The sequence below is a fragment of the Macaca thibetana genome, chromosome 4 (genome assembly GCF_024542745.1).
Source record: "Macaca thibetana thibetana isolate TM-01 chromosome 4, ASM2454274v1, whole genome shotgun sequence".
Lineage (NCBI taxonomy): Eukaryota > Metazoa > Chordata > Mammalia > Primates > Cercopithecidae > Macaca > Macaca thibetana.
The window spans coordinates 105920417-105935620 of NC_065581.1; the positions used below are offsets into that span (position 1 = coordinate 105920417).

The 15204-nt window shown below is 41.7% G+C and overlaps 1 protein-coding gene across 3 annotated transcripts in view; it reads left to right on the top strand.

The window, feature by feature from the left end:
- The window catches only part of SERAC1 (serine active site containing 1), a 59848-nt gene that overhangs the window by 22573 nt on the left and 22071 nt on the right, over positions 1–15204 (top strand). For all 3 annotated transcript variants that reach the window (XM_050786715.1, XM_050786716.1, XM_050786717.1), the window contains 2 exons: positions 777–898; positions 2290–2418. In XM_050786715.1, the coding sequence (XP_050642672.1) occupies positions 777–898; positions 2290–2418 (251 nt within the window). The remainder of the gene's footprint in view (positions 1–776; positions 899–2289; positions 2419–15204) is intronic.

Here is a 15204-nt window from a genome sequence, read left to right on the forward strand (position 1 = left end):
GACCTCCACTTACTACAACCTCCGTCTCCTGGGTTCAAGCTATTTTCCTGCCTCAGCCTCCCGAATAGCTGGGATTACAGGTGCCCACCACTACGCCTGGCTAATTTTTGTATTTTTAGTGGACACAGGGTTTCACCATGTCGGTCAGGCTGGTCTTGGACTCCTGACCTCAGATGATCCACCCGCCTCGGCTCCGAAAGTGCTGGGATTACAGGCCTGAGCTGCAGTGCCCGGCCAACCCCAGGTTATAAACTGCCACTATTGAAAATAATGTTTGCTTTCATGATTGGAATTTTGTTTTTGATATATAAAGAATGGCATGTTTAATTGAAAGTACTGGTATTTGGAACTGCAGACTAAATATTCATGGGCATTATGAATACCAAAGCACCATAGCATCACCACGGGGCAGCAGGCTTAAACGCAACCTCATGTGTTTTGAGTAGTGGTCGAAACAGCTTTTGAATGCTGGAATTGTTTTAAAAAGAAGTTAAATTGGTTCTGACTTACCAGTTTCCACCTTTGAGCTTCCTTTTTTCCAAAAAGTTAGGCTGTGACCCGGTCTCCGGATATACGTTGAGGAGAACTGTGAGATGAGTCCTGGAAATGTAGCTAGCTTATAGGTATTGTAAATGTAGTTGCACTTGGGACATTTTGGATTACAAATTTGCAGAGCAGTCTAAAACTTAGAGTGCTTTCAGTAGTTTGTTCAGTTAATCTTTACAACATCTATCAGCTGGTTTTGGTATTAACAAAAGATAATGCTTTTTCAATAGATTACCAGTATAGGCTAATTGCTCAAGCCTGTGATCCGAAAACTCTTATTGGTTTGGCACGAAGCAAAGAGAGTGATCTTCGCTTTTTTCTCCTACCACCTCCTTTGCCATCTTTAAAAGAAGTAAGTAAAACAATATTAATAATAATTTAGAGAGTGAAAAATGGTTTAATATATTATCTTCACTTTGGGTACAAAATACTTTAAAAAAGTAGTTGTTGGCTACTTCTCACAAGCAGATAAACTGGAATGTAAAACTGAAATCATAGTAGTTATACAAATATTTGGTTCCTCAGGAGGGGCCGTTCCTGCTATATTATTTTCTGCCTTTGGGAATTGGGAGTCTCTGTAAACCAGTGGGTGACATGCCATAGCATATCAGCATCCATGAGTTGGTCCCTTCTGAGTTTCTGTAGGTCAGGTTTTCTTAGCCTCAGCACTATTGACATTTTGGGCCAGATAATTCTTTGTGGTAGGAAGCTGTTGTGTACATTGTAGGGTGTGTAGCAACATCCCTAGACTCTACTCCCTAGATGCTAGTAGCACCCCCTAGTTGTAACAACCAAAAATGTCCCCAGACATTGCCAGATGTTGCCGAGGCAAAATAGCCCCTGGTTGAGACACTGCGACAGATTTAAAGCATGCTTCTTGAGTATCTTTCCTAGACCAGAAAATGAAACTCTTAAAACTTATGCGTTCGCAGCTTTTTGAAAAATAGGAAAATGAGGCCGGGCGCGGTGGCTCAAGCCTGTAATCCCAGCACTTTGGGAGGCCGAGACGGGCGGATCACGAGGTCAGCAGATCAAGACCATGCTGGCTAACACGGTGAAACCCCATCTCTACTAAAAAATACAAAAAAAAAAAAAAAAACTAGCCGGGCGAGGTGGCGGGCGCCTGTAGTCCCAGCTACTCGGGAGGCTGAGGCAGGAGAATGGCATAAACCCGGGAGGCGGAGCTTGCAGTGAGCTGAGATCCGGCCACTGCACTCCAGCCTGGGCGACAGAGCCAGACTCCCTCTCAAAAAAAAAAAAAAAAAAAAAAAAAAGAAAAATAGGAAAATGAATATGCTAGATATTAATTATTAGAGAAAATGAGATAGTAACAAGTTCTGGATTTAAAAAGCAGTAGCTTTAATTAGTAAGGGTGCAATACTTCATTTTGAGTCAAGATGTTGAGAATGTCAAGATGTCAGATGAAAATTCAGAGTTAAAGTTTACAGTACGTCTCTCAGTTTGAAGTAGCAAACGTGAAAATATAGAATTCAAAATTAAATGATTGTTTATTTACCTGGGTGGGTGACTGTTTTCAAGACTGAAAGCAGTAATTAATCTCTGATATCTCTTTCCCTATATCTCTGTATCATATATATATGTATATGTATATATAGAGAGAGATGCACATATCATATATGGCTTTGATATATATATATATGGCAAATATTGGCTTTGAGTATTTGGATATTTTTTGTTGTACTCAGTTGTTGAGTATTTATGAAGAATTTCCTTTCATTTCAGGATTCTTCCACTGAAGAAGAGCTCAGGCAGTTGCTGGCTTCCTTACCTCAAACAGAGCTGGATGAGTGTATCCAGTATTTTACATCTTTGGCTCTTAGTGAAAGCAGTCAGAGTCTAGCTGCTCAGAAGGTTAGCTCATGTATTCACTTCAGTAAATATTTTTGAGTGTCCACTCTTTCCAATGTATTGTGTCAGGGGCTAGCATTCACCCAGTAACTAAGTAAACATGCTAACTTCTGGTTGTGTGCCATGCCCTGGGCTGGATGTCAGGGATGACAGGGAGGCAGGTAAATAAACAGTCACAGAGTGTGTAAGAGAGATAAAGGTGATTTCAGGAGCCCTTCACTCTGCTTAAGAGGTCATTTACAGCTTCACAGGAAGTAACTCTTAAAATTTTATCTTAAAGAATGAGGGCCGGGTATAGTGGCTCATGCCTGTAGTCCCAGCGTGTTGGGAGGCTGACACGGGTGGATCACGAGGTCAAGAGATAGAGACCATCCTGGCCAACATGGTGAAACCCCATCTCTACTGAAAATACAAAAATTAGCTGGGCGTGGTGGCGCATGCCCATAGTCCCAGCTACTTGGGAGGCTGAGGTAGGAAAATCGCTTGAACCCGGGAGGCAGAGGTTGCAATGAGCCGAGATTGTGCCACCGCCCTCTAGCCTGGTGACAGAGCGAGACTGTCTCAAAAAAAAAAAAGAATGAACAGGGCTGAGCGCAGTGGTTGACAACTGTAATCCCAGTGCGCAGTGCTTTGTGAGGCTGAGGTAGGAGGATTGCCTGAGGCCAATAGTTTGAGACCAGCTTGGGCAACACAGCAAGAACCCCCATGTCTATAAAACATTACAAAAAAAAATTAGTTGGACATGGTAACATGTGCCTGTAGTTCCAGCTGTTTGAGAGGCTGAGATGGGAGGATTGCTTGAGCCCAGGAGATTGAGGCTTCAGTGAGCTGTGATTGTGCTGCTGCACTCCAGCCTGCGCAATAGAATGAGACCCTGTCTCAAAAAAAAAAAAAAAAAAAAAAAAAAAAAAAAAAACAAGGCTCTCAGTGAATACTGAATTCTGATATTCTTGGGGTGCAAGTTATTCTTTATAAAAATCTCATACCTCTAAGAGAAATCAGAATGAATAACCACCATTATTAACTGCAGTAACTATGTAATCTCAATGAGAGGAACGTATTTTGTCAGTAAAAAAAATCACAGTATTCTATATTCTTTGACCAATTAAATGCATTTTCTCATTTTTCCCTTTTATGAGAAATTAGGGACACATCAGTAGACAGGACTTGTCTAGTATACTTTACGTAATTTCCCCTTTTGGGCCATGTCTTGGAATTGCTCCAGTGAATTATAGTGTTGTTTTCTTTTTGAAGCTGAGAGTTCCGTCGTCTGGCCTCTATACCCTTTCTGTACACTGACCTTCTTATGCTTTTAAATTCTGTTCCCAAAGTGGCTAGAAGGTGCCATGGTTTTTTGACAAGATATCCCTGGCTCTTTTTGATTCTTCCTGCCCTACGAGATATGGCTGCTTCTCCAAGGAGATCTGATTCTTCTTACAGGAAAAGGTTAAGAGTCCAAAACCCAGGCACTAGGTGTGCGTAATAGTTCTTCATGAAGGTAGAGCTGGTGGACCTTGGGGGCTCCTAGACACCTAAGTAACAGAGCAGAACAATTACCTTTTTCTTTTTTTTTTTTTTTTTTTTTTTTTTTGAGACGGAGTCTCGCTCTGTCGCCCAGGCTGGAGTGCAGTGGCCGGATCTCAGCTCACTGCAAGCTCCGCCTCCCGGGTTCACGCCATTCTCCTGCCTCAGCCTCCCGAGTAGCTGGGACTACAGGCGCCCGCCACCTCGCCCGGCTAGTTTTTTGTATTTTTTAGTAGAGACGGGGTTTCACCGTGTTAGCCAGGATAGTCTCGATCTCCTGACCTCGTGATCCACCCGTCTCGGCCTCCCAAAGTGCTGGGATTACAGGCTTGAGCCACCGCGCCCGGCCACCTTTTTCTTAAAAGGTCTTAAATTTATGGTGATATTTCCAATTCAACTAGTTTTCTTTATAATCCACATACCATAAAACCCTTTAAAACTATACAATTCATTCGATGTTAATATACTCATAGAGTTGTATAATCATTACTCCAATCTAATTCCAGAATATTTTCACCATCCCCCAAAGAATCCCTCTAACCATTAGCAGTCACCACTCATTCCCCTCTCCAGCCCCTGGTAACCACGAATCTATTTTTCCTATGGATTGGCCTGTTCTGGACATTTCATATAAATGGAATCATCTAATATGTGGCCTTTTGTGTCTGACTTCTTTCAGTTAGCATAATGTTTTCAAGGCTCAACCACATTGTGGCATATCAGTGCTTCATTCCTTTTTATGGCCAAGTAATAGTCCATTGTATGGCTATGCCGCATTTTATTTATCTGTTCATCAATGATGGACATTTGGGTCATTCCTATTCTTTGGCTGTTATGTATGAATAATATTTCTATGATCATTCTATCGTTTGGCTATTATGTATGAATAATACTTCCATGAACATTTTGGGAAAAAAAAACTGTACTGTACAAGATAGGGAAAAAGCAAAGCATTTTTCCTTCTTTCTCACACCCCTTAACACTTCTGACACCAGAAGTGTGGAGGGTTTTTCCCTACACACTCAGCAATTCTCCATAAGACACCACCTCGGTGTCCTTCCATTTAATTCAGTTCTGACGTCTCTACCTAGAGATGGTATCAGAGCCTATAGGTTAAGGGCTCTGTCCCACAGGACTGCCCCCCACTTCAGATGCCAGTCACGTGTTCCAAGTGTGACCTGTGCTTCTGATCAGCCATAAACTGGCAGTGCCCATGACCCCCTCCTTGGGTTTGATTAATTTACTGGGATGACTCATGGAATTCAGGAAAACACCTGACTTATGCTTACCGTTTATTATAAAGGATATGACAGGAGAGGGATGGACAGCAGATGGAAGAGACGCATAGGGCAAGCTATATAGGAAGGGGTGCTGAGCCTTCATGCCCCTCCGGGTGCATCACCCTCCAGATATCTCCACGGGTTCTGGTATCCAGAAACTTTCCGAACCCTGTCCTTCGGATTTTCATGGCTTTAATCAGTTGGCATGGTTGATTGAATCATTGACCTTTGGTGATCACCTCAACCTTCAGGCCCTCTGTCCTCCCCAGAGGTTGGTGAATAGGGCAGAAAGTCCCTACCCTCTAATCATGTCCTTAGTCTTTCTGGCCACCAGCCCCCTTCCTGAAACTATTTAGGGGCCCTCCAGCCACCAGTCATCTCATTAGCATACAGAAGACACTCATCACTCTAGAGGGAACCAGGGGTGGAGACCAAATATATGTTTCTTATTAGATCTCAATATCAACATTCATGTGCATGTCTTTGTGTGGATGTATGTTTTTAGTTCTCTTGAGTATATACCTAGGAGTGGAATTTCTGGGTCTTGTGGTAACTCCGTGTAACTTTTTGAGTAACTTTCAAATGTTTTCCACAGGGACTTTACCATTTTACATTCCCACCAGGAATATATGTTATTGTCCATCTTTTCTTCTAGCCATCCCATTGTGTGTGAAGTAGTATCCTCATTCTGGCTTTGATTTGCATTTTCCTAATGCTTAATGATGTTGAGTACCTTTTCACGTGCTGTTGACACTTACATATCTTCTTTGGAGAAATATCTATTCAAATCCTTGGCCCAATTTTTTTTTAACTAGGGATTTTGTTTTTGTTTTTGAGATGAGGTCTCACTGTGTTGCCCAGGTTGGAATGCAGTAGCTCTTCACAGGCAAAATCATTACGTGCCCTACAGCCTTGAACTCCTGGGCTCAAGTGATCCTCCCACCTCAGCCTCCTGAATAGCTGGGTCTACAGGTGTGAGCCACCATGGCTCCCTTTGCTCATTTTAAAATTGGGTTACTTGTCCTTTCGAAGCATCTTTTCATGTTGTAGCACCCAATTTAAAAATGGGCTTTTGTTTTTTTTTTTGTTGAATTGTAAGAGTTCTTGATATATGCTAGATACAAATCTCTTATTAGATATGTTGAATTGTAAGAGTTGAAATTTTTTGTTGTTGAATTGTAAGAGTTCTTTATATTGTTGAATTGTAAGAACTCTTTATGTATTCTGGATGCAAATCTCTTATTAGATATGTAATTTGCAGATATTTCTCCCATTCTGTGGGTTCTTTTCACTTTCTTGATAGTGACCTGTGCACCCCAAATGTTTTTAATTTTCATGAAGTCTGGACAGGCATGGTGGCTTATGTCTGTAGTCCTAGCACTTTGGGAGGCGGAGGTGGGAAGATCACTTGAGCCCAGGAGTTTGAGAACAGCCTGGGCAACATTGCAAGACTATCTCTACAAAGAAGAAAAACATTAGCCAGTTGTGGGGTGTGCGCCTGTGATCCTAGCTTCTCAGGAAGCTAAGGCGGGAGGAGCACTTGAGCCCAGGAATTCAAGGCTGCAGTGAGCAGTGATTGTGCCACTGCATTCCAGCTTGGGCAACAGAACAAGTCCCTGTCCCTAAAAAAAAATTTAAAAATAAAATCATTTTTGATGAAGTCCAATTTATACATTTTTTTTCTTTTGTTGTTTGTGCTGTTGGTGTCAAACCTAGGAAACCACGGGCCTGTCATACCAAGTAGTTTCTTATCTAAATCTGTATTCTTCCCTTCTCTATTCTTATGCCCCTGCTTTTCATCTGGAAGCCAAGGAACCACCTCATTTTCAGCAGGCCTTGTCTAACATCTGACAGTTTCAGCTTGGTTGGGACCAGGCTGTTTACAGACAGGGTCTTGTGGACTTGGGTGCTTCTCTGTGTTCTGCCATAGTGTCTCCCACTCCCATCACTAACTTCTCTCCTGCACCCCCATGTCAGAGCTCCTGAGACCTGGCCTGACATTACTGTTTAGTTAATATTCCTCTACCTTCTATAGTGTTCTGTAACCTTACCTTTTGCCAAGTGAAGAGAGGGAAAGTGGTTTAATACCACCATGCCACTTCTTTTTTTTGAAATGGAGTCTCCCTCTGTCACCCAGGCTAGAGTGGTGCGGTGGTGTGATCTCGACTCACTACAGCCTCTGCCTCCTGGGCTCAAGCAGTTCTCCTGCCTCAGCCTCCCGAGTAGCTGGGACTACAGGCATGTGCCACTACACTAGGCTAATTTTTTTGTATTTTTAGTAGAGTTGGGGTTTCACCATGTTGGTCAGGCTGGTCTCAAACTCCTGACCTCAGGTAATCTCGCCTTGGCCTCCCAAAGTGCTGGGATTATAGGTGTGAGCCACTGTGCCTGGCCCCACTATGCTGCTGCTTTGTGCAGAATTCTTGGCCTCAGCAGTAAAGAGTTACATAGTTTAAATTGGCCTTGTGCATGTGTATGTGTGTGTTCATAGTTAAAATATCATGTGTTGGCTGGGCGCGGTGGCTCAAGCCTGTAATCCCAGCACTTTGGGAGGCCGAGACGGGCGGATCACGAGGTCAGGAGATCGAGACCATCCTGGCTAACACGGTGAAACACCGTCTCTACTAAAAAAATACAAAAAGCTAGCCGGGCGAGGTGGCGGGCGCCTGTAGTCCCAGCTACTCGGGAGGCTGAGGCAGGAGAATGGCGGGAACCCGGGAGGCGGAGCTTGCAGTGAGCTGAGATCCGGCCACTGCACTCCAGCCTGGGTGACAGAGCGAGACTCCGTCTCAAAAAAAAAAAAAAAAAAGAAAAAAATCATGTGTTTGTGTGTTTTAACATTCACCACCTTGGAGAGGACCTGGGTCTTCTGACAACTTCTCCTACCCATTCCAGGTGCCTGATTTTAAAGATCTTCCCCTAACTGAAGTTTTTCTGAAAAAGTAATTCGTATGACCTTTTTTTTGAGATGAGGGTCTCACTCTGTCACCCAGGTTGGAGCACGGTGGCATGATCTTGGCTCACTACAGCCTCCGCCTTCTGGGCTCAAGTGATCGTCTCCCCTCAGCCTCCCGAGTAGCTGGGACTACAGGCATGTACCACCAGGCCTGGCTAATGTTTTTTGTATTTTTGGTAGAGACAGGATTTCGCCATGTTGCCCAGGCTGGTCTCTAACTCCTGGCTCAAGAGGTCCACCCAGCCTCAGTCTTCCAAAGTGCTAGTATAACAAGCGAGAGCCACCGTGCCTGGACCGTATGACCTTTTAATTGCATTGTCTTTACGCTACACCAATTCAGTATATTTAGGAAACATAGATCACACTGGAAATGATGAAACTGACACTTGAAACGTTTCCATTCTACTTGGGCAGATCACAGACACATATAGATCCATCCTTTAAGTAAAAAAATTGTTTTTAGTATTTTTTTAAAAAACAATGAATGCTTTATGTTTAATGAAGCACCTTTGAGTTTTCCACTTGGAAGGTACTGGTTTCACTTTGATTTGAGTCCCTGTTCTTTTTTTAAAAACAAGAGGTAGCATATCTTTAATTAATTTTTCAAATAAATATTTAATTTTAATTCTAATGTCCCATCTCTTTAGGCCAGTAAGCACTGCCTTTTACTTTTTATTTTTTTTTTGAGGCACAGTATCGCTATATCCCCAGGCTGGAGTGCAGTGGTTCCATCTCGGCTCACTGCAAGCTCTGCCGCCCAGGTTCAAGCGATTCTCCTGCCTCAGCCTCCGAAGTAGCTGGGACTACAGGCGCGAGCCACCATGCCCAGCTGATTTTTGTGTTTTTAGTAGAGACAGGGTTTCACTATGTTAGCCAGGATGGTCTCGATCTCTTGACCTTGTGATCTGCCTGCCTTGGCCTCCCAAAGTGCTGGAATTACAGGCGTGAGCCACTGCGCCTGGCCTCCTTTTCGTTATTCTTATTCCCCCTACTCTGCCTCAAGTTTGTCATGCCTCCTGGATTTCACATATGCCAGGAGGCTGGGGGTGCTGACATGGCGGGTGGAGCGAGTCCATCTGGTTTGCAGTAATCTGTCTGCCCAGTTTATGACAGACCTGTCTCATAGTGGTCCCCAAGGGCCCTTCAGTGTCAGTGTGCTGTTTCTATATAAAACTGCTTTCAAGCTGGGCACAGTGGCTCATGCCTGTAGTCCGAGCTACTGAGGAGGCTGAGGCAGGAGGATACCCCAGTCCAGAAGTTTGAGGCTGTGGTGCTCTATGATAGCTTCTGTGAACAGCCACTGCACTCCAACCTGGGCGACATAGTGAAACTGCATCTCTAAAAAATAAATAAAACTCCTCATGTACGGAGGTGACTGTCAACCCCAGCATATAGCCAACACAATAATGTTTGGTTTTGGAACAGAGTTCTTAACCTTTGAATACCATGGACTCCTTTTGTGATTTGGTTAAGTCTAGGAACTCAGTTCTAAATGCATAAAATATAATGCATAAGATTACAAAGGAAACAAATTATATTGAAATACTGTTATCAAAAGAGAAAATAAATTCTTATATAATTAATACATGTATTTATGGATGCATTCAATAATAAAATATATTTAAAACATGAAAGTTGAAGTTAATTAAAATTTTTCTCTAACTTTTTATTTTGGAATAATTTCAAATTTAAATAATTGCAAAAATAATACATTTCATTAAGTTTTACCAATTACTGGCTGGGCGCAGTGGCTCACGCCTGTAATCCTAGCACTTTGGGAGGCCGAGGCAATTAGATCACGAGGTCAGGAAATTGAGACCATCCTGGCTAACACAGTGAAACCCCATCTCTATTAAAAATACAAAAAAATTAGCCAGGCGTGGTGGCGGGCGCCTGTAGTCCCAGCTACTTGGGAGGCTGAGGCAGGAGAATGGTGTGAACTTGGGAGGCAGAGCTTGCAGTGAGCCGAGATCACACCACTGCACTCCAGCCTGAGCAACAGAGTGAGACTCCATCTCAAAAAAAAAAAAAAAAAGATTCACCAATTACTAACATTTTATCCCATTTGTTATATCATCCCTCCCTTTTACTTTCCCTCTCTCTGCAGATATATTTTAAGATACCTATTCACACACATTTAATATTTTTCTCCCTGAGCCATTCATTAGGTACAGATATGATGCCCCAAGGACATTCCCTGAAAGAACCACAGTACAGTTATCAATTCAGAAAATTTAATATTGATATAATACTGTTGTCTAATATTAAAATACTCCGTATTTGAATTTTCCCAGTAATTCTTTTATGACAGCTTTTTTTTTTTTTTTTTTTTTTTTTTGGAGATGTAGTCTCGCTCTGTCACCCAGGCTAGAGTGCAGTGGTACAATCTCAGCTCATTGCAATCTCCGCCTCCCCGGTTCAAGCAATTCTCCTACCTCAGCCTCCTGAGTAGCTGGGATTACAGGCATCCGCCACCACGCCTGACTAATTTTGTATTTTTAGTGGAGACGGGATGTCACCATGTTGATCAGGCTGGTCTCGAACTCCTGACTTCAGGTGATCTGCCCGCCTTGGCCTCCCAAAGTGCTGGGATTATAGGCATGAGCCACTGCGCCCAGCCTATGACAGCCTTTTTCTTTTTAAAAAATCTATTGCAGGATCTAGTCTGGTATTAAGTGTTGCATGTGAGTCTTGTGTATTTAGACTCCTTTTACCTGAAAATTTTTTCAGCCTTTCTCTGTCTTCATGACATTGACATTTTTGAAGAGTACAAAGCAGTGGTTTGTAGATTGGCCCTCAGTTTAGTTTGTCTTATGCTTCCTCATGATTAAATTTGGGTGTGTGTTATTATAGGAATACGATAGAGGTGATTTTGTGTCCTTCCCAGTATGTCATGCCCGGAAGCATGTGATGCCAGCTCACCCCTTATTGCTGATGTTCCCTTTGTTCACTTGATTAAAGTGATATCTGCCAGTTTTCTCTGCTTGAATGTTAATATATTTCTTTATTTGAAATTAATACCACTCTGGGAGGCTGAGGCGGGTGGATCACGAGGTCAGGAGATTGAGACCATCCTGGCTAACACAGTGAAACCCCGTCTCTACTAAAAAGACAAAAAATCAGCTGGGTGTGGTGGTGGGTGCCTGTAGTCCCAGCTACTCAGGAGGCTGAGGCAGGAGAATGACGTGAACCCAGAAGGTGGAGCTTGCAGTGAGCCGAGATCTCGCCCCTGCACTCCAGCCTGGGCGCCACAGTGAGACTCTGTCTCAAAAAAAAAAAAAAAAAAAAAAAAAAAGAAATTAATACACGATTTGTAGGAGGAGGAACTACTTTGAAATTAGGAGACTGTCCTGTTGCTCTTCAAACTTTCAGCCAGTGGTTTTATTTAATAATATTCTTTGAATGAATCTTGCCTGAATAACAGTTATTGTTAGGTGGTTACAAAATGCTGAGTTTTCCCCCCTAATTTTATTACTCCTTATTCATTTATTTAGTACTCTTCTGTAGGAAAAGCTTTCTTCCTCCTCCCATTTCTCCTTTCTGCCTTTCTTTCTAATCCATATGGGATCACATGTGGTTATTTTTCTTCACTAGATTATAATCTATTACTCTCCTTATTCATACTGATGTTCAGATTGTCTCAGGTTTGGCTGTGGGAGCCCCTTCAGGTTGTCTCCCGTGTCTTTTGGAAATGGTTTGTCATTATTTTTGGAGCACTTGCTTATTTTCTGGCATTAGAAAATGTTCGTCTTAGACTTTCCCTATTCTAGCCCTAGAATCAGCTGATTTTTTAAGCAGCCTTGGTTCCTTTTAGGGCTTATGGTGTTTAGTAACCAAGTTCTGGGCTAGGGAAGCTCATTGCTGCTGTCGTTGCTTTCAGGCCTTCGGTGGATAGAGCTGGGGAAAAGAGGCAGCTTCATATGGTTCTGTTCAATATGTACCTTTTATTTTTTAATGACATACCAGTGTGAATGCTGTTGTTGCTTCGCTGAATGAGAACATTGAACTGTTGATCTCAAATCATTATTGCTAGGGAATACGGAAAGCAGTGTAGATTTGGGATCACTAGTATGAGAATGCAACTTCACCATTTGGTGATAGTTGGCATTGAAAGGAAGGGTGAATATAACTGTATTTTCAGGTAGCTGCAACATGAGATGTGATACGAAAATACCTGTGCTTTCCCTTACAAACAGAATCACAGGGACTGCTAGTGTTACTGTGGTTTATTGTCTGTGTTCATAACTGAATACTATGCAGAATTTCAGTTAGAGGTTAGGAAAAAACAAAGGTAATTTTTTTTCCATCCAGGTTTACACCCTGCCTGCCTTGAATTCTATCTACCCCATACCCCTAAGGACCTTGTTAAAAACTCCTGCTTTAGAATGAACATAATTTTAAAGACCAGTTAGTTTGGACAAATCACAGAGCTCTAAGGTTGTAACTTTTTATGAGGAAACACCAGAGATGGGCCGGGCACGGTGGCTTATGCCTGTAATCCCAGTACTTTGGGAGGCCAAGGTGAGCGGATCACGAGGTCAGGAGATCGAGACCATCCTGTCTAACATGGTGAAACCCCATCTCTACTAAAAATACAAAAAGTTAGCCGGGTGTGGTGGCACACGCCTGTAGTCCCAGCTACTCGGGAGGCTGAGGCAGGAGAATCACTTGAACCTGGGAGGCGGAGCTTGCAGTGAGCTGAGATCACACCACTGCACTCCAGCGTAGGTGACAGAGTGAGACTCCATCTCAAGAACAAAACAAAACAAAACAAAACAAAACACCAGAGATTGGCTCTTATATATTACTGTTGCCTTCAATTTTTCTACCTATTCCTTTTCCTTTTTTTTTCTGTCTGTTTTCGAGACAGGGTCTCACTCTGTTGCCCAGGCTAGGGTTCAGTGGCATGATCATGGCTTACTGCAACCTTGACCTCCCTGGGTTAGGCAATCCTCCCGCCTCAGGCTCCTGGGTAGCTGCGATAGTAGGTGCACCACCTTTCCTAGCTAATTTTTTGTGGAGATGGGATTTCACTGTATTGACCAGGCTGGTCTTGAATGCCTGGGCTCAAGCAATCCACTTGCCTCGGCCTCCCAAAGTGCTGGGATTATAGACGTGAGCCACCACCCTTAGCCTGTACCTACTCTTTATTGTTGTTTTCAATATCGTCATTTTCTAGCTTTTTCTATGCACTTCCTTAATCCTTAGGAAATTATTGTTTGTTGTACTCATAGAATTTGATGTTTGGTGTTTCTTAAATCTTTATGAATTTATTTAGTCTTGTCATATCTTAATTCAGTATAAAGCAGCAGTAACTATGTACATTTATTTTTACATTAGGGTTTAGAATATAATCCATACAACCATACTGTGAGTTTGTTCCTTTGTATTCATTCCTTTTTGCTTGTACTTCTTACTGCCACAAAATCTGCCAATTCATAAGTAACAAGCTTCGCCAACAATGAGAATGGAATGGGAACTGCATTCTACATCACACTGCCGAAATGGCCAAGACAAATGAAAGTCCTAGATCATTTTTCTTCGCCTTCTCCCCTCTCTGTCCTTGGGGAATTTAGAGTAGAAATAGATGAGATGATTCAAGGGTACAAGGTGGGAAGAGGGGTTTGGGGGAGCCAGGATGTGGTGATAAATCTTCAAGAAAAAATTCCTACCCCCTGACAAAGTTCACCAATCCGCTATTTACCATTATCTCTGCCACAGAAGGATGACTTTTCATGACTTAGCCCCATCTCAATCCTCAGTTTAAATAATGTGACTCTCTGAGATCCAATGCACGTTTAAATGTAAAAAACCAGAATATTATATACAAGAAGAAGGCATGAATAAAAAGTATAGAGTGACCAAAAATTATTTTTACTTGGTTTACTGAACCATGGACCTTATAAATTAACTAAAAATGCAGAATCTTATGGATTATATTTTCTATAGAAAACACTGGGCTTTATATTAATGTATACATTTTTCAGCCATTACCTTGTAGTTGTCCTCTTTTGCCAGCGGGTGGGCTGTACGCGCACAATTATGACCCCTAGCTCCAAAGTGAAGCACTTCCAAAGCACCTACAGCAATGCAGCAATACATCTTCTCTCCATCCCTTCCGTCTCTCCTACCCCAATGCGCACACACTCTCTCTCTCTACATGAGTAGTAGCACAGGATACATACACACCGTTTTATACCTTTTTCTCACTTAAGGATTATTGTGGAGATTGGTATATATCAGTGTAAGAAGAGACTCAAAATTTTTAGACTGGCATAGCATTCCATTGTACAACTGTACCATAATTGATTTAACTAATCCGCATTGATGAATATTAGCAGGTTTTCAGTCTTTATTATTGTACAAACAATGCAGCAGTGAGCAAACTTGCATATCTCTCACTTTCCATATGTGTGAGCATCTCTGTAGGATCAATTATTAAAGGGCATGTGCACTTGTGATCTTGATCGCTGATGCCAGGTTGTCCTTCATAGAAGTCGTGCCATTGATACCACTTGCAGCAGGGCGCTGTGCATGCTTGTTTCCCTAGAACCTCGTCTGTCTGATAGATGACAAATGTAGTTTCTCAGTGTCCTTTCAATGTGCATGCCTCTCATGAACAGTGCTGAGTGTTGTTTATATATATTTATAAAATAAATATATAAACAGATATATAGTTATATTATATTTATGTATTTTATATATAATGAATTATATTTAGAAGTATAATGCCTCTAAAATATAAAAATCTAAATATAAATATATAATTTGCATATTATATAATATATGATATATAGCTATAAAATGTATATATAATATATAGATATAAAAATATATAGTATATTATAATATATAATAAATGTAAATATATAATATATAATTTATGTTTTTATATATTTTAGAGTTATATTTATTTTCCTAACAAGTTTATGTTTATGACTGTTGCTTGTGTTTCTATAATAGTGTTGGTATTTTTTGTCACTGACTTGTAGGAGATTATTGCATATTAGTGACATTAACCCTTGATCT